At 40.7% G+C, this 20,088-nt stretch overlaps 1 protein-coding gene across 1 annotated transcript in view; it reads left to right on the top strand.

Moving 5' to 3' along the window:
* Window positions 1–26: 26 nt before the first annotated feature.
* nbas (NBAS subunit of NRZ tethering complex) overlaps window positions 27–20,088 on the top strand; it is a 143,625-nt gene continuing 123,563 nt past the window's right edge. The window contains exons 1-15 of the mRNA XM_020623650.1: window positions 27–244; window positions 700–751; window positions 1,543–1,579; window positions 2,635–2,712; window positions 3,341–3,388; window positions 4,443–4,486; window positions 8,862–8,995; window positions 9,933–10,066; window positions 12,312–12,410; window positions 13,449–13,587; window positions 13,671–13,736; window positions 13,857–13,985; window positions 14,386–14,449; window positions 15,031–15,224; window positions 16,699–16,974. Of these exons, the coding sequence (XP_020479306.1) occupies window positions 152–244; window positions 700–751; window positions 1,543–1,579; window positions 2,635–2,712; window positions 3,341–3,388; window positions 4,443–4,486; window positions 8,862–8,995; window positions 9,933–10,066; window positions 12,312–12,410; window positions 13,449–13,587; window positions 13,671–13,736; window positions 13,857–13,985; window positions 14,386–14,449; window positions 15,031–15,224; window positions 16,699–16,974 (1,587 nt within the window). The 5' untranslated portion in view covers window positions 27–151. The remainder of the gene's footprint in view (window positions 245–699; window positions 752–1,542; window positions 1,580–2,634; window positions 2,713–3,340; window positions 3,389–4,442; window positions 4,487–8,861; window positions 8,996–9,932; window positions 10,067–12,311; window positions 12,411–13,448; window positions 13,588–13,670; window positions 13,737–13,856; window positions 13,986–14,385; window positions 14,450–15,030; window positions 15,225–16,698; window positions 16,975–20,088) is intronic.

Below are 20,088 nucleotides of genomic sequence, written 5' to 3'. Positions count from 1 at the left end.
ACAAAACACACATTTAGATGTGATAATTGTGTTATAATATGCCTTTCGAGTCATAAAACGGCATTTTCTGAGAGTTTCGCATTACTTTACAAACTCAATATTTTGTCCCGTGGAAGACGCCGTAGACTTTTGACAGCTGGTTCAAGTAAACATGGCTGAAGAAAGCTTGATTGAAAGTGAAGATGAAAACATTTTATACGATTTACTGGTTATTACTGAATGGCCGCCAGAGACGGACACTCAGGTTAGTCAGACTTCCACTTCTGTTCATTTAAAATCCACGGAGTGGGTCTTGTGTCTAACATTTATTTGAAAAAAATGGCGAACCAAAGTCAACTCCTCACTTTCATGGGATCATCCACGCAATGCCACGCAGCACAAACATCGCTACTGTTATTTTACTAAACATCTGAATTTGCATTGTCATATCACGTTGCAGCGTGGTGTTGCTTTTATCTTGCACAATTGTCCGCAGAAATAAACTAGTTGTTTTCATTTAGAAAACTATTCGCCCTATTTACGGTAGCTGGCCTTACTAATTACACATTACTGTAAGTCCTCTTGCACAGGGTGACATTAGATACTTTAATTTGATATTCGTTTTCAGTTATTAAGAACTGATTAAATGCACACAACCTTTTTTGAGAACATAACGTTAGATGAGTGATACCCTCACCTATGACTTTCTATCATTTACAGTTGAGAGGCAGCAAGGAGCACAGCAGTTCACTTATTGCAAGGGCGGTGACAGGTAAGTGCTACTTTTTGGAGAAAAGAAGTTGTGATACTATACCGTCCTGAAAATGGGCATTTTACTCCACAGAAGGTGTGTTCAGCACCTGACCATGGCAATAACCTTTTCCAAATAGTTTGTGATCACTCTTAAATTCAGCCGTCAACTTATGCAACACTTCATCATTTCACTAGCAAAAAGGGAAGAGTTGGTAGTAAGCAACATTGCCAGTTGCTGGGAAGTAAGCTGTTCTGTATAGGTGTTTTTCTGTGGATATTTATTTCACAGCAAAAGCACAAGACAACCGTGGCTATTAGGACTATGCCTTGAAGGAAAGGTCTGTGCAGGACTGGCAGTGGCAGACTCCTGACTGAAGTTAGGGTTTTATTATGTGTGTGTGTTGTAGGATAGGTAACATACCCCAATCTGTATTGAAGAAAGAACTCATAGACAGCTCAGCATGCATAAAAAGAAAACCTGTATTGCTCCACCAGATATGGAGGTTTTCCCTGTCACTGTAAGCATGACTATTATAGCAGTCCATTTATTTATTGAAGAAAAGAGATATTTTTCCACCCTTAAATAGGAAGTTGCCCGAAACACCGATGAACTGTTATTGGTATTAAGTGGTGCTACAGTGTTAGACTACTTTTGCATGAATCTGGGTAAAGAGACTGATTTGCAGGTCCTCTGTGTCCTTGAGCAAGACACTAATTCTCCCACCCGCTTCATTAATAATGCTCTTATGCTAATTCTTTAAGATATTATCATACATTTACTTTAATTACTAACTGATGGATTTCTTACAGGTCCATTCCGCTTAATCCTGCACTACTTGTGGTACAGGTAGGCTCATCTCTTCAAATTTTCACATGGCGTGCCATTCTTTAGCTGATGTAATTGGGCTAACATGCATTAAAAAGCGGTGTTACAAAGTGATTGTTATTAGTTTGATCTTTTTAAACAGTAGTGTGTGGCTTAATATACACATTTGATGAAATCAACATTTAAACATAACTGGCTTTTTAATACTGTGTATGGCTAGCACATATCCCCCCAAGTCTCACAGAAACAGTCCTCTTTTCAAAATGTATATTGTTGAGGCTTTTATAAAATCAATCTGAATCTGAAAATAGATTCTGTGTTCACCCTGTTCCTGCTGCACAGTATCTGATGGACTGTGTGAACAGATGGCTGGATGTGGCCTGCAGTGGATTCTGTAATGCTCTCTAGCATCAAGGCCTACTTATCCGCTCAGCAGGTGGTTAGCTAGCACCATCAATAACCTCATTAAGTATTTAAGAGCTCCTCTAGCCTTGCTTGTTTTTCAGCTCTCCTTCTCTTTTAGTGGATGATAAAGATCCCTGAGTTTTATTTGACGTAATGGAGCAGGCAGGCGGGCTTCCATATGCTGTGATATTTTCATTTGTGCAAGGGGGATAGCAGGCGTTTCTGGTAGTTTTGTTGTAACGATAATGTCAATTTGTGTCCAAAACAGACATCTTGGCTACTTCACTGGTATCCGCTGAACTCGAATATTAACTGTAAAGGAGTGGAGAAAAACAAAGGGAGAATTTTTTTTAACATTTCCCCAAATTAAATTACAGTAGAATAAAACCCATAACTACTGTGAGATTGCCCACAATGTTATTAGCATACTCAGGCGGACATTGTAAATGTGCTGTAGCTAAACTGACTTGTTATTAAATTAAGTACATTTAAAATTTTATTTGATGATGTTTTGTTGAGGAAGCTCTTTGCTAGAAACTTTTAGTGTGGTTTAAGAGGACTACCAGGTAAGAAACCTTGTAAACCTGGCTCCTGTTTAAGAGACATCAACCATTTTAAATATGTTACATTTCAAATTTATTTATTTTTTTGTGGTACTCTCTGAACCTCAGCCCGTCCACCTCATCTCTGCCCCCTGGTCTTGTCCGCCTGGCAAACAAACAAATCAACTGGCAGCTGGTGCTTGCAAGGTGCAAACTTACACACACACACACACACAAACATACACACAGACACACACACTCTTTTTGTGATCAATACCTGAATATGTGCTACTTTGCTGTTGACATGCGCTGAACCTTCCCCTCTTCAGGTTTTCCCTCCTTTTGCAGATCCCCTCAACAAATCCTTTAAATATATTCATTACAACAGACAAATCAAGTGAAAAGGCCGTTTTTAATTGACTATTGATTCAACCATGTAAGACAGTGTTAAGTGTGGTCAATTGATGCTGCAGCTGTCCATTAGTTTGATGTGCTTGATCCTTCCATTTTACTTCTGTCTGCTCTTAAATCTTTCTTTCTCATTTCATTCCCTCTGAAACTATCTTTGCTCTGTTTAATGCTCCGAATTATTGTTCTCTTTATTCCAGTCCAACTGCTCGGCTACACACACTCTCCCTACACACAAAAACTGTTTTGTTCATTGCCACTGTGTCATCTTCCTTAATCAGCATCTCCCACTCTGATTTATATTATTCATAATGACATGGTTAATTATCCCCCCTATTTGTTCCTCTCACCTTCTGCTCTCTTTGTACTCTCTCTTATTTCTTTTTTTTCTCTTAATTCCTGAGCACTCTCTTGTTTTTCTCCACAGTAATGGCAAACTCTTGGCAGTGGTTCAGGACCAGTGTGTGGAGATTAGGTAATTACTGCACTCCCGCTGTTTGAGGCACTCTGTTTGTGAGTGATTGAGAGCATTTTAATTAATGGGGTGATTTATCCCATCTGCCTAAAAGAAAGAGCTGTGGTCTCAGCTTATATTATAAAGAATGAAGATGTTTCAATACAGCCAGTAAGAACTGAATCAGTCAGAGTAAAATTTTGAGCCAATTTAGCACAGGCTCCCTTTTGTGGCACTGATTTGGTACTTCAGGCAAAAGAAAATTAACACTAACGTTTTGAGGAAAAAAAAACAAACCTCTGGCCTCCAAATGTTTTCTCTAAATGTGACGGTGTGAGAGAAAGAGACCAAAGCATCCCTGACTATGTTTGTGCTCAATTTGAGTGGATGTAATTATTTTCAGACACAAATCCAATTTCCCCTTACACAGGGAAAATGTACTCACTCAGCAATGTGCTCTATTGACACAGTGTAATGTTTTAAAGCGAGCAAAATTGAAATGAAAATCAATAGTAATGAACCAGGTATACAGATATGTCTTGATCTCCAGAGGCGAACACAAAACATTTTCAACTATTGTTGGGCCTTGGCCCTTCTAGACACTTTACGTTTTGTGTAATTGGAAGTCATTTTCATGCACACATCAATATGTTAAAGCAGTTGATGGCTTCGCCCAGAATTGTGTTGTGTTTGACCCATTGTAATCCAGAGCAGTCAAGTCTCTCCACTGATGCCTCAGCTTGATATTGCGGGCTTCTCCTGTGTCCTTGCTTCACACTACTGTTGTTTAATCATATAGTGTTTTATAGCCTTAGTTGGTGTGAGTGGGTGTTATGTCAGCTCAAGGACTCATTCACTGAGCTCTGTTAAAAGTCTGTCTAAACACTGCCTACTCTCAAGCGCCTGTCTGCATGATCCATTGAGCTACTTTAGTTGGCAGGCAATCAGTAGTTGTTACAACCCACCTTATGCCACATCGTATCAGGTGAGGTGTGTGTATGTGTATCCTTGTCATGCTTTTCAGGGCCACTACTTTTTCCACTTAATTCTGTGTGTGTGTGTGTTTGTTTCTCAGGTCTGTGAGAGATGACTTTGGATCAGTCATTGGGAAGTGCCAGGGTAAGACCCTCTCCACTTGTTTTATCAATCGCATACTGTGCTTCACAGTAAATCCCCACAACTCGCCTCACCGAACAGATTTTGACAGATTGTGTATAAATAGAATACAAACCAGGACAATTTGGGCTAGTTGAACATTATTGCATAGAAATATACAGGCGGGGGACACACATTATAGGAGAATCCTGAATAAATGATTTGTCACTAATTTGCGTGTTTCCATTATCAGTATTTAATACAATATTGCAAATACTGGCAAAAACATATATTATCTACAGTATATAATAAAATCCAGATAAAAGTCTTTACAGATGTTGTATATATTTTTAAACTTACTTTCAAATTACAAATACAACTTCACATAAGTGTTGCAGAATCCTAAGTAGATTACAATGCAATACCATTCTTCAGCCAGATGTGGAGGGCTGTCTTTGGTCTGACCATAGAAGAGAAAGAGATGAAGACCGTGGCTCAAATCACCCCTTATTTACTCTGTAGTGCGCTTTAATTGCTGCCCACCATTTTATTTTTAGTGTTTAAATGGTGAGTGTTACATTTGTAAAAAAAAAAACAAATGCTGTCTCCTGTACCTGCGAGTGCTGACATACTATGATGAGAACTCATCACTACAGAATTAACTACAGTAGTGAGAGTTTATATAGTGAGTAGGGAAAAAAAGACACAGAGTTCCTTGTCCTGTCATCTCAGTAGTTGCAACTCTCAAAAGTGCAGCCCACATTTGACCGGTAACCTCTCTCAATTTACATGATCTGTAGTTATGTGTGTGTGTGTGTGTGTGAGAGAGAGGGTCTGTGTGTGCATGCCTGTGTTTCTACACAACTACTTTAAATTTGTTTCAAACAGACCTATCGACCACAGCGGCTAATAGGAATGTGTGAGAGATTTTGAATGGCAACACAGATAATCACCCACTCATTAAACGCTCTCTCAGACCGGCTGATAGAAATAAATGGCCTTGCTTGTTGGATTAGCTATTAAACTTGCCTTCTGTGTTTTATCTAGACATGGAAAATCCCAAACTTTCTCGAAGTTCAGAAGTTTTAAACATGATAGTTAAATACATTTGCATGCTTCTTATTGATGCAGTCTTTTTTTTTTAACTGAAAGCCGGAGTGGAACAAATTGTCATGTGTAATGTAAAAGTGGTTGTTCGTGGTAATTAATCCTTAGTGAATTATTATCCAACTCCGCAGCTCCCCTCAGTTCTGCAGAGCAGAACATCTTTCAGCACACTGTCTTAGTTTGCAGACTGTAACAGCAGCAGGCAGCTGTTTTCTGCAAAACGTTCTGATAAAATCATAGTACATTATCTGCCTAACATGAAACAATAGAAAGCCAAAGTTGGCAACCTGTAGGAAGCTAAAGAGCCAGATATTCTCCCCAGGAGTTGGTGGAGACCAAACCATATCTAACAGGAGAGAACACTGGACACACAGTATGTAATCATGACAAGAAGACACTGTGTCAGACGGCGCCGCTAATGATACGGTACAGTCTCCCTCCACAGGTCTAACATCTGATAATATGCAAATGAGCTGAAAGCAATAGTTACAATACAGGATTGACTGAACAGTCAGAAAGAAGTCATGTGAGGAAGTTAACACAAAAAGTCATAATAAATAACTTTTCTCAAAAAATGCAAGTGTGTTCCTATGAATTGCACATATACTTGCTCACGCACACACACACACACAATGCCCAAAACACATCACAAAAACAGAGCAAGAACACGGTGTAAGCTCTGTAATGAAACTCGTGTGGTTTGTCAGTATATTCTATCCCCAGTCTTTGCCCGCCTTTCTTTCCTTTTATTTATTTTTTTGTCATTTTTGTCATTTTCCCGCCCCTTCTCTCTCTCTTTCTCGTTCTCTCAAACTATATTTGTTCGGCTCTGGGTAGCTGCCATTGTGGATTGTTGTTCTAATGGTTTATAGTGTGGATAACAGTAGCCCCTGGGCCTATGTAAACCCCAGCCTCTCTCCTTTTTTCATTCTATTTCATCTCTTCTTTTCATTTTACTTTTACTTCATTTCATTTCACGGAGATTTCTCCTAATGGATTTAGCTGTGATCCTGCCTTTAATGGCATTTGCTTTTAATGGAAGACCGTGTGTGTGTGTGTGTGCGCATTACCCTTTTTATGCCCCTGCATACACTTGTGTGTATGCATCCCAGTGTGTGCCTAGTGGTGTCTGTATCACTCTCCCTCTCTTTCTAGTTCCCCCCTCCCTCCCCATCTGCTCCTGTTACAGTGGAGTTGTCTCCCACCCCCTGTACATAATTCATAAGTGTTGAGCTCTGATAAATGTATCTGCGAGGCTTCAGATAGAAAGCTTCTATTGGGTCAACTTCTGCCCCCACCATCCCCAGGAAAAAAAACAAAAAAAAAACAGGACACTAGCATTTAATTTTCTAGCTCCCCCAAAAAGCCATCTATGTGGAAATGGAGCCCTCTCAGCTACAGAACAACATATTGTATACAATTCATAATGGGAGGCGAGATAGCAAGAAAGGCTGTATGAGAGTAAAATAGAAAAAAAGATTGAAACAGGAAGCAAAAGAGCCCCCATAACAAGAAGAGAACAGAGGACACACTTGGTACCTATAGCGCTCATAATGGCTCCGTGTTCTTATCTGCTCCTCCTCAGCCCAGAGTCTCAAAGGTGTGTTAAATCACCTACTTCCTGAGGTGCTCTCTGATACTTAGGCCTTAAAGTTTGGGGAGCTATTATTTCTCTCAGTGGGTGCCGGAGTCATTTCTCGCTCTCTCTTTCAGCGCCTGCCTTTCTCTTGTTCTCTCGCCCCCTTTGTCTGTCTCGCCTCCCACGTCTCCCCTTTGTTCTTCATTTAAAATTCTAGTCATACAATATCCAACGCCTCCATTCGTTTGCAGTATTGCCCACCAGGGTTTGCAGCAGCATTCCTCAGCCAACAAATTCAATATAATAAACACCAATAGTGCTGTTATGTGATATCAACAAAAGCATAACTCCCTTTTCATAACTTTATTGCTTAGCAGACACGGCACCGGTGGTGGCATAGTCTCACGCTGTTCTCCAAATGCAACAATCTCAGCCAGTAATAAATTATATCTAGGTCTTTTTATACTTAAACATTCTACTCAGCTTACACATTGAGATTGTGCACCTGTTTATACAGATGAAGTCCTATCCCTTTACCCTAATAAGATTTAATAGGCCATATGATAATCAGGGATTCAAAGCTGATTTGGGATCAGAGGCCTGCCAGACTGCCCCAACTCTTCTATTAGAGGGAAATATGACAGTGCCAGGAGGCAGGAGTGTGCTTTGTCACAGTGACATGGTTACACTCACAGTGCTGCTGAGCTAGCAGATCGGTGAAACACTTGCCTATAGTTCAATAAAAACTGGATTTATGATCTCAGTTCTCCTCACCCTTTTCTCTCTGCCTCTCTTTTACTCACTACACCCTTCTCCCCCATGCTCATCACATGAAAGTGTATCTGCGTCGTTCTGAGAGACTGTTATTGAGATGTATTAATCTAGCTATCCTTCATAGAGAAATTAGATACAATAGGTCCTTAGACATACTGTGTTGATGTATGGCATTAGCTTTACCCTTCCTCTCTGAAGGACTGTGGTTCTTGTTACCATTGCTAACTCTGAGAGACGAGGCAGTCCAAGTAACTTCAATACAGTGCTGATTTATTCAAAGGATCACAGGTAAAATTAACATTACACGCTCAGGTATCTTCCACCTCCAAACTGCACGCAGGCAGATGTAAGATGAAAGACCCTGAACCCACCAGGCCTATACATTATAGCACCTCGGTTGGGCTAGCCCCATACTACACAGAAACGTCAACCGAGATGTCTCTGTTGCCAGCTTTGCAGCTGGTCATAGCAGGAGTCAAAACATGAAGCAAATCAATGTGTGTGTGTCTGTTGATTAAGTGGTGTGTAACTAAAAACATTCTCATGACCTCTAGTACATGTTGTGACTTAAACATAAGAACATATTATGGCTAAGGCTACAGTTATACACATCATAATAATAATATTAAACATCCTGTCTGCTGACAGTCATCAACTCTTCTCTCTAGTTATCCTTGACCAGATGTACCCTGTAGAAACTCATAAGCATGACTAAGCATTTAACAGTCTAACTAGACATCCTATCTCCACTAAACATTTCTAATACATAAAGTATCTATCCAATATCTATCTGACTAAAAATACCTAACACTCTCTCATCTGTGTTCCTCATCAGCAGGTCATCAAGCAACAGGGATTATTCATAGTTTTTCCATTGAATTTCTTGTCAATCTCACTGTTTGTATGAGCTTTCAAGTTGTCTTTTTTCATCTGTTACAGTGCCAAAAGACCCAAACCCCCAGTGGCGAAGGGTGGCATGGAGCCATGACTGCACCCTGCTGGCCTACGCCGACAGCACTGGCACCGTGCGCCTGTTTGACCTCATAGGCAGCGAACTCTTTGTCATCCCGCCGGTAATCACGCCAGTCCCTGGGCTTTGACGTCATCAAGCAGCCCCTTTCCCCCTCCAAGCTATATTTGTGTATCTCTTTGGCTTCTCTTCAGTACAGTCTCCATTATTTTGCTGTCTCACAGAAGTGGTACTATGGGGCAGCAGATTTGACTGTGTTTGTAACATTTTAGTGACACAGTTATTGAGGATTCAGACACCCAGAGAAAGTAATTTGGGCCATGCTCTCCAGTTTCAGTGCTGCACATTTATACTGGGCACTTTGAGTTGCCTGTCACTTTTAAAGAAAACATCTCCTTGTTAGGCACTCCCTGTGCTCTCTCTCGCTTGCTTTGTAATTCACTGTCTGTTGCTTTTTCTTTTCTCCTCTTTGTTCATGGTGTCCCATTACTCTTTTCTCCTCTCTTTAATTTTTCACATGCCTGCTGCTCTCTGTCTTCCCCTGGTCCTCCCTTCCTTCTTTCCCCTCAGCATTTCTTTCATCCTTGCATAACTGATGCTCAGTATCTTTCCTTAAACTGCCATTTCCAAATCCACCTGTCATTCCCTCCCACTTTAATGCCCCCTGTGTGGCACATATTGTCATTCCTTCATTTCCATCCATTATTCTTTTCATTCTTCTATCCACTCCAACCTCACTCATCTTTCGAAGTCTGTTATCCACGTTCCTTTAGTGCACCTCGCCTTTGTTATGCATCTGTAGTGTGTGTCTGCACACTTACACCTGCACCCCCTACTCTGCTGTACTGTTCCTCTTGTTTGCCACTGTAAAGTGCCCAAACTGTTGACTTCCTCTTATTTCTGTGGAAGATTATAAAAAAGCCAAATGAAAGAGACACATGCATAATTATCCATGTTTTTGATTTCCTCTACCATTTTCATCAGTCCCCACTTTGACACTGCAGCTTACTTTTCTTTGTTATCACTTCCTCTTCATCCAGGTTGTGAGTTTTCCTGGGGATTTCAGTTGTGCAGTGGCGGGTCTGATCTTCCTGGAGTACACAGCCAGCGCTCAGTGGTCAGCTGAACTGCTTGTCATCACATACGGCGGCTCGCTTAAGAGCTATCTAGTCAGGTGAGAGATGAAACTGTTCCACTAATACACCTAGAAATAAGAGTGTACCGTCTTATTAGTGTCTTAACTAGAATACACGACCTAGAGTGGTTCTCACTTCCAGCATTATATCAGATTAAAACACTCAAAATAATTGTTTAATACTATCACAAGATTTTTTTTTCTAGGTAGGCAACTCACTTAGATACCCAGAGCCATTTTGATCAGCTTTTTTGTCTTTGGATTAAAATGCATGTATATTCTAAGCTTTATAGGACAGTGCACCCTCTTTCAGGTCCTTTCAGGTCTTGTGGTTCATCTACACACATTGCACACATGTTAACTGTCTTCAGTGCTTTCATCTCAAATGAAATTTTAAAAAAGTAAGCTTACAATTTAAATGTCGGCTGACACTTCCAACTGCATTCGTGTGTTGCTCTTCAGCTGTTTTCATCGTTGAGTTTTTTTTAAATGGCAACTCAGCTGCTTTCACACATTTATGTGAACTGCTTTCACCTCTTTGTCTTCTACTTCCATTTCAACTCCTACTTATAATTTGAAAACTTACTTCCACGTCTCTGGTCCCTTGAACAAAAACAAAAACCCTTCAGCTCTTCTTACATACACAACTTTTAAGACAGTTTTCTCCAACTGTTTTTAGTACTCACCCTGCTGCTGAGATCATCTTTCAGTTCATACACTGGAACTCATTTCTTTCAGGACTTCTGCTTCAAGCAACACTACCAGCTCAATTCATCACTATAACTGACAACTCAACAATGGCCATTTCAACTGCAGTTATTTCTTACATACGAGCAGACACTTCAGCTGTTTAAAGTTATGGTGTCTCTGGCACTTCACTTTCAGCTGATATCAGATGCTGTAGTTCTTTATAATTCAGCTAAGTGCTTTCATCTATCATGTTTCCACAAAAAAGCTTGGCACCAGTGCACTTCAACTGATTTCTCCTGCTTTTGGCTCTTACACAAAAAAAACCCTTCAAAATCTTTCGGTGCTTCAGCCTTAACTGACACTTTCTGCTTAAGCGTTCCAACTTAAACTTCTACTCCCATTCGACATCTAAGATGCAAATAGTTACAATCTTAAGAGATTTTAGGCAACTTAAATTGTCTGAACCTGCAACTTTTTAGCATAAGTAGACATGCACGTTTTCTTTAGGCAATGCTGCTTTTTCAACATATTTTTATTTGCCACTTTGACAGTTTTATTTGACAGTTTCAACTGTCTCAGTATTTAAGCTATTTTGTGTGTGCATGCCTGTGATTCCTTTTTAAATCTAGCATTATTTAATATGGTATTGGTTTAGAGATTTCACATTTTATTTTGTATGATTGATGCAGTCACACCGAGCCTAGGTGTGTGCTGACACTCCAAGACGCAGGATGAGATTGTGCAAATGTGCTGAATCCCGAGTGGATGACATCCTGCACCTTACGACTTCACTTCAATTCTGCATGCATCAGGGTGTTTATTGAGAAGGGAGGCAAATTCTAATTTATAAATTTTTTTCTATCACAGGCAGATGAATGGTTTTAACTGGGTTGGAGTGCATATGTGTGTGCGAGGAGGTAATTAAGATGTGGGAGACATTTGCACTGGATTTACTGTCAAAGCGCTGGCTTGTTTCTAAGTGTTAATTTTCAGTATGGAGCTTATGCTCCTTCTTCATATGAGTGCAGCATTCTAATGCTCAAACACTTTGAATTAGATGTTCAGAATTATAGCTGAGCCTTGACTGTAAGTCATCTCTCTCTCTCACTTGCTGTGTGCCACAATTTCTCTCGTCTGTATGTTCACATGCACACAGTTGCTTTACTATTAAATAAACACCTAAAATGCCTGGAGGAAGTTGATCTGTGAGAAATATTTTAAATCTCTAAGCTTTTTCTGTTGTGCTGTGTTTTTTTGTCTCCTCCTTTTGTTTACCTCAGTTGCTCCTTCTTTTTATACAGCTTAGGTCACAAGGAAGCATTTCCCCAGTGAAATATCCCAACACAATTTGCATGCCATCTCCCCTAGGACCTATCTAATTTAGATTGCCCACTTAAATTATATTATATATCTTGCCATGTCTCATTGTAATTGCAGCTGGGATTGAAATTGCCCTGTCATCTTCCCTGAAACAGCTTTGTTGCACCATTAACATTTTCAACACAAGTGTTCATGTTTTGATTGTTTATCTGCCAGAGTTCAATTATAAGTGACTTGTCACTTGTCTTGTACCCCCCCTTCCCCACCCCCGTAGTGTGGGAACCAATCAGAACTTCCAAGAGAACCACAGCTTCAGTTTCTCCTCCCACTACTCCCACGGCATCACCACAGCTATTTACCACCCAAGCCACCGGTAAGTAAGTTGTTGCCAGCACCCTGTCAGCCCGAGGTGCTTGTAGAATATAGTTGGAATAATGAATATTTTGAAAAATGAACATTTTTGCCAACATTTAGAGTTTAATCTATCAGTGGCAGTACAATTAATGCCTGTAGCATTCATTTGACACGCTTTTATTTTTCCCTTGTGGTTGCCACAGTGAAAACCTTTTTATATTAGAACAGTCTTTCATCCAGCATCTATGTAAGAACTAAGTTTGGGTTTACTGCATTACAGTGCACTTTAACTAAAACCTTAGTTTACCATGAAAACATGAATTTGCAGACGGGTTATGGTAATTATATGATAATGATTTAAAAAAAAAAAAAAAAAAAAAAGGGCTTCCCGCACAGGCATTGAGGCCATGAGGCATAAGAGAAGTGACCACTTTAAGGCTGGACTGCCAGGACTAAGCTACAGCTTGTCCAGAATGTCCATGGCCTTTTTCCATCACCTAGCATTCAAAGGTTCTGGTGATTGATGTGTGGTTCATACCCTGTAACCTTACTGTTTTTACCATTACCAGGCCTACAGACAAAGGTATAGCATGCAGAAAGCATTGCTTATAACAGACATGGGTTTCTGTGTCGACCACACAAATTGCTTTTACAAACTCACTCAGCTTTTACTAAATGTCTAATTTCTCCACACTAGGGGGCAGTATAGTCCTGCAACAGCATTGCTTCATCTTCACCTTGCTGCTGAGTTGCAGACCATTGTCGCATCTATTCTTTTTCACCGCAAGGAGAGACCTACACATCATTGTGGTCACCATGGCATTGCTTATGTATTAGTAGCACTCACTGATTCCATCTAGACTGTTTCCTCTGATAAATAACTTTTTAATCTACTTTGTTAAATGATGCTTCAGTGGCATGAACACTCATTGTGACTCCAGGGCGACCTCAGTAACCACCTTAATTTTCTGTGCTTGTCATGTAGTGCTAAATGGATCTGCTGGGGCATAATCGTAGAGGTGGTATATACAGTATTTGTGCGTGCGCTTGTTTTCAGGTTGCTGCTGGTGGGAGGCTGCGAGTCAGCTTATGACAGTACATCCAAGGCCTCTTGCTGTGGCATCACAGCCTGGAGGGCTCTGTCTGGCTCGCCACACTACAAACAGGTCACCAGCTATGAGGATGATGTCAGTGCGGTGAGGAGACCACACACTTATGCACATTCATGGAATATTTTTCAAGCAATATCTAACACACATTCTACTGCCTCGCCTGTTAGAATCACAAGAGAGGTTTCATCAGGATCCCCAGCTTCAGGTTCTTGTCAAGACAAGGAGATGAAAAGGTGGCACAGCCCTCTTCTTTCTGTTTGCCTCATTGCCAGTTAAAAGATTAACCAGAATAAACCAGAGAGCATTTTTTTTAAATCTAAATATTTATATGTGTCTGCTTTTGTGTTGTTTAGGATGGTGTATTCCGCATGAGTCTGAGTCCTAATGGCACCCTCCTGGCTGTGATTCACTTCTCTGGTCGTCTGTCTCTCTGGGACGTCCCCTCCCTCAAACAGAGGACCACATGGAGCCAAGACCAACAGGTGCACCTCTAAGCTGCTTGTGTGTCTGTGCACATGACTTAGTTTGTTCAGAATAAATCTATGTCCGTTACATTTTTGTGTCCCGCTAATGTTTTGTACATTAGATGCTTGACTGGCTGTTTTAATGTAATATCTCTCTGAGTGTGTGTGTGTGTATCGCCATTAGACAGTAAGTGAGGTGGCTTAGAGAGAATTTAAATTTTTATGGTATGTTTTGCTGATTTATGCGGCGTGTGTATATGTTCTGCTTCATGGCACATCTGAGCTGGCAGAGCTTCGTGTGTGCATGCTGAAAGTGTAAATACCTTTAGCAGATTAATCCCCCCCACTCTCTCGTTCCCTCTCTTTCTATTTTCCTCCCTTCTTTTTTGATCCCTCCATTCTTCGGTCCTCCCTGCAGCCAGGATTTGAGGAGATCAACCCAGAGTGGAAGACATCGCTGGAGAGAAGGAAGAAGATAAAAGGTATTTGGCCTGAAGGACTAAAGAAAGCTGACCTTGTTGCTGACACAGCAGTGCACGCTGGATGCAATTTATTGATCTCTGACATGTCCTATTCACTGAATTATACAGTTATTTAGGCAGACAACCATCTACCATATGCCATGGCAAGCTAGTATTTTTCTCCTTTAGTGTCCATGCTTGTGAGTGTGTGTATTTCTGTACTTGTATAACTCCCTCTGTGTGTCTGTGTGTACAGTATACCTGGTTGTGCAGCTTTTACAGTCTTGTTTTTTTGACAGTTTTTGGCCAGTTATGTTGACAGCTGTGACAGGTGTGACAGCTTGTGTAAGCAATGATCTGTGTATAAGTCTTCATCTCATGCTTGGCAAGCGATAAATGTGTCCATATGTGTAAATAACTCCTAGAGGAAGACACCAATTGAAAAAAGTTTGTGGGGCTAAGACTATATGATTCTAAAATGTCAGACTATAAATAGCACGCCTGCTGACAATTTTAACACAAATCTCATTTGGCTTTTGTCCTTCTCTGGCGTACAGTCCTATCAGTATAACTGCCCTTATGCTTCTCCTTATGTGTCCCAGATAAAGAGCAGTACTACCCGCTGGTGGATGTGAGCTGGTGGAGTGAGAACGTGTTGATTCTGGCTCGCTGCTCTGGCTCTGTCACAGTCTCGTCGGTCAGGACGCTCCGCAACCTCCTGGGCAAATCTTGTGAATGGTTTGAGCCCTCACCTCGACTTACCACAGCGTACGATGGAGGCTTCATCAGCTTGGAGGTAAAGGTCCAGATCGCGGCGTGTGTGTGAGTGTGGCTAAATAACCTATGGGCTTTAAAAGGGATATTATAAAGTAGAGGACAATTGTTTGCCATCCTTTCATTCATTTTCTAAACAGCCATCACACAGGCTGGAGTCTGTTTCACATGTACTGGGTGAGAAAAAGGGAGCAGACTGGGCAAGTATCATGAAGATGTTATTAAGGATTGACAGAACGTGCATTTGAGGTCAAATGTCTATACACACAGTCAAATCAATGACGACATAAATGTGTGCACTGCTTCATGATGGAGCTTTTGTGCTGCCATGAGGAATGTTTACCCAGAGTCCTACATGTTTATGTTCATGCAGGCAGTTTCATTTTGTGAGACTCATTTCTTTAAGGCATGTGAATGTATGACAATGGTGAAAGAGATGAATGATGAAAGTATCACAGCTTTATTTTCCCCCCCCACAAGGACCTTGTTATCACATCGCACTTCTTTTTTATTTTAGGCCTTTGCTTTTCTTTATTTTTTATCTGATAGCAATGAGAGGAAGAGAGAGAGAGAGAGAGAAATTTCTTTACCAGCCAGCTGCCAACTTTTTGGAAAGGTTTCATCAGCCTGCTTTAGCATGGAGTGGGGGATGGGTGCCTGTAGCTGCATCTACAGCCGAGGGTGTGTTGAAATTCCCTTGATTTTTGGGCTTGTACTGTGTGCACATCTGCACAGATGTGGAATAATGTGACCTTGTGTGTTTCAGATGATTTGTACATGTGCAATTTCCTGCCTGTGATGAATTGCATTCATGCACTGTAGCACTATGGAAGCTGCCTCAGCTCTAAATTGATCAAGGAGCTTAATGTTTTACAGGTGCCAAATGTTTCATAACCCCCTGCTAGGAGCAGAGCAGAGGGGCCAGCTTTTTTTTCCTCTCATGAGCTGAAATCCAAAGGGGCATCTCTCTGAAATATGAAGATTTACTGCAATGCATAGATGAAAAATGGGCATGTGCAGTAATTTTTCTTCAACTGAGGCAATCACAGAACTCAAGAACAGGACCAGACAGGCTGAATTTTGGACAGCTTGGATTTAGAATTTTTATTGATCAGCTTGACCTTGCTGTTGTTTGTTGTTCAGTCACTCTGCTGATCTGGCATAGAGGTGTGAAATTAAGTGTGTTTATCAGCTTAAGCACAGCTAACTGTAAGGTTTGCTGCATTGCAAAGTATGATTTACCTTTCTATCACTGGGAATGGCTGTTCTGTTTTGAAGCCTTCACTTTATGATTAGACCCAACACGACAGATGTTTTTTAATTCAAAACTGTGGCTTTCTTATTATGTCTGAGCCATATGTTTGCAGTAAATGTATGTTTAAAACACTTGTTTAGTTTGTCTTATGTTTTTTGCATCAATTTTTAATTCGTCTGTTTATTTTTTTTGTTTGGGTTTACTCCATCCCATTTATAATGCTATATTTTTACATCCACAGTGTGAGGTGAAGCAGGCCCAGAAGCGTGGGCGCCTGGAGAGCAACCTGAGCGACGGGGCAAGTGAGGATGAGGAGGGTGACGACGGAGGAGACTCTGACTCAGATGACGAGTCCTCAGCCAAAGCCCGCTACTTCGGCTACATCAAGCAGGGACTATATTATGTGACGGAGATGGAGCGCTTTGCTCCACTGCGCAAGCGCCCCCGCACCGTCGTCAAGAACTACCGTCTGGTCAGCCTGAGGTCAACGACACCAGAGGAACTATACCAGAGGAAGGTAGGAGGCTGGCACAGCTTGTAGATGACTGGAACATTAGTGTTTACATGCACCTGCTGATGATTAATCTAACTCTCTTGAAGCAGTAAACGTCTGCATCTTATAAGTGAAAGTTTGCTCTCATATGTGCTACAAAAGTAAAAGCTCACAAAGTGCTCCCTTCAGTTTCGGAACTAAATTTAATCAGAAGGATGCAGAAACATCATCTGCATCCTTTTTATAAACATAGAGTTTAGGGTTTTTTAAGTCAGTCGAGCGGGGATGGAAACGTTAGTGGTCATTCAGTTTACTACATTGGTGCAGACTGACACATGTCATCTATTTGGTGAATTGCTATAACATTTAGTACAGGTATTGGTTCCCAGAGGATGAATCATACTGACTTTGGTGAGCCCGTGACTTTTCGTTTAGCACCACTGTGTGGGTCACATTTGTGATTTTTGAGTAAAATGTCTGGGGATCTATTGTCATGAAATTTGTTACAGATATTCCTGTCCCTCTCAGGACTGAATGACATTTCCTTCAGGCTCAGGTGTACTTTGTATTTATTGTTAATTAGCATATGTTAGGATGTTAATAAGTTAACTAAGATGGTCGAAATGGTAAACACTCTACCTACTAAACATCTGCATGTTGGTAATGCCATGAACTTCTGAGCATGTTGTTCAAAATTTAGCTCCGAGGCTCCATTGTCCTGAACTTCTGAGCGTGTTGTTCAAAATTTAGCTCCGAGGCTCACTGTCCCTGAATGAGCCACTGTCATAGTTCTAGTCTCATTTAGTCTGAATTCTTTAGACTTTGATGTGGGAATAAATAGCTGGTTGGTTGTTTACCGAGGTGCTCAGTCATATCACTATATTCATATTTTAAACAGTCATGCAATTGGTGTGACTGTTGTGGATATTTGCTTTTATTTGACAGTTTAGGTTGCAGTTGCGGTGTAGTAATCCCAGTAAGAGTCTTCAGAATGAGGAACTGTAACATATCCACAACTCGGGAGAAAATAAAGACTCGTATTCTTATTACTGCTTACTTATTTATTGCAGTACACAGTACACAACAAAATACTTATGTGTCTAGGCAAGAAAAGCTTTCATCAGTGTACAGGCTGCAGAGTGGTCATGTTTTGATTTGAATGTTCTATTAGCTCAGCAACAATTCCACTGCTCATGTGCAGTTCTTTCTCACACGGTATTATAATCTTATTTTGGCAAAGAAACTAATTATATAAGACCTTTATTGTGTTCAAATGGATAGATGGGTCGTATACTCCTCGTTGTAATGCCAGCAATCCTTTTTAAGACCAGCTGTCAGTCAGTGGGAGATATCACATTTATTATAATAGTATTCATTTCTTTTTTGCCACTTAATTTAGCAGTAGCTGATGGACATCATTTACCCTTGTTTGGAATACTGGTTTCTGACTAAATAAATCCTGTACCAGCTCAGTGAAGTGCTATTGTTTGGTTGGACCCGCTCCAGAGCTCTGTTGTGGAGAAATGAAAACCAGGCAAGATGTTTAGTCTGCTTTAAGGCTATTTCTCAGCCCCAGGGGTTTTTCTGAAATGCTAATTGCTGCATGAGAAATATGGCTGTTGTTGCTACTCACTACAAATTGCAGCAAAGACAACAACATGCTCTATCATAAAGCACAGCAAGAGTGGTATCAGCTCTCAATGGTCCAAGTTGAGCACGGTTCATCAGTCATTTTTATGACCCATCATCTACTGCCTTCTTCATCATTGTCATCATCATTAGATGCCATTAGTCATCGCCATCAATCCCAACAGTGGAGAGTTACAAAGTGATATATCATTATTATCTCTTTTTAACACTTGGTACCTGAGGCAGCTTCCCAGCTGCTGCTCCGCTCATGTTGGAATCATTTTATATTTATTTAAATGTAACATGTAGGTATGTGATGAAGGCTGTCTTTATTGTCTACATGTATATTTGACTTATTTTATTTGTCAGTGTTTGCATATGCTTGTGTTAGATATGTGCGGGTTAACATATCCACACTACACTACACACACACAGAAGCCCCGATGACCTGGTCTGTCCTCCGAGATTCACCTCAGTCAAGGTTTGCAGTGCAACCGACTGTGAATAGACTTGAATGAGTGATTCTGGATTGTTTCCTCATGTCAGCCTCTTCATGTGTTCAGGAGTCTGATGATGCATTCGGTGGTGTAACCCTGCCTGTATGAGTAGCACACCAGCAGGGTTGCTAACAGTTTTATTAGTTGAATCCAGAGGGAGAAGGAAGCATTTTTTTTGATGTCCTCCTACGTGAGGTTTAACTGTGTGGGGGTCTTATTGCCCTTGAGGAACCACATTTTGGCTAATGTGTTGCTTTGTACTCCTACACACAGAAAGAGATGGATTCTCAATGTGTGCATCAGTCAGTGCAATTGCACACATGTGCTTTCACACATATTGTGTGGGACTGCAAAAACAGAGATGTCACGATGTTGTGGAATCAGAAAATGTTGTGAGACACTGCTATAACACAAAAGGGTTTGTAGCATGATTATATGTTGATATCTAAGCTGGGCCAGTTTAATAATAATAATAATAATATTAATGACAACAGGAGCAACTGCCACTGCTCTTGCCTGCTGAAGAACAACTGCTGGTGTGGCTGTAGACTTTCAGTCTTTTCATTTTTTTTTTAGTGACGTAGTAGTGACACTGTGTGATATTCAGTTCCAGTCTTTGCTCCTGAGTCCTCCTCCGTGCTTTTCCACCTGTCTATTTGATTTTCTTTCTTCAAATACTGTATCTTCCCCTCAGCCATTCTCCTTATCCCTCAGTAGCAGACATAGTTCAGTCTGTGCCACATTGCACATTTTTACACAGATTGAAATCTGCATGTTCTAGCTGTTCCTGTTCAGCCTTTTGGTATTCTGCATGCATGCTCGGGATTTTGGAACTGCCACACCTGGTACACAGATTTATTCAAAACCTTGGTTTGTATGTCCTTCACTGTGATGGAACATTGGGCCATGGACTCTTCTCCTATCCACATTTTTGCTTAGAGATTTGCTTAAAAGACAGTGTGGGTTGAATTTATTCAGTATATATATATATCTTTTTTATTTATCTCTGTTT

Source organism: Monopterus albus, unplaced genomic scaffold (assembly GCF_001952655.1).
Source record: "Monopterus albus unplaced genomic scaffold, M_albus_1.0 scaffold307.1, whole genome shotgun sequence".
NCBI lineage: Eukaryota > Metazoa > Chordata > Actinopteri > Synbranchiformes > Synbranchidae > Monopterus > Monopterus albus.
The sequence above is the reverse complement of the archived record's forward strand: the minus strand, read 5'-3'. Positions and strand labels throughout refer to the sequence as shown.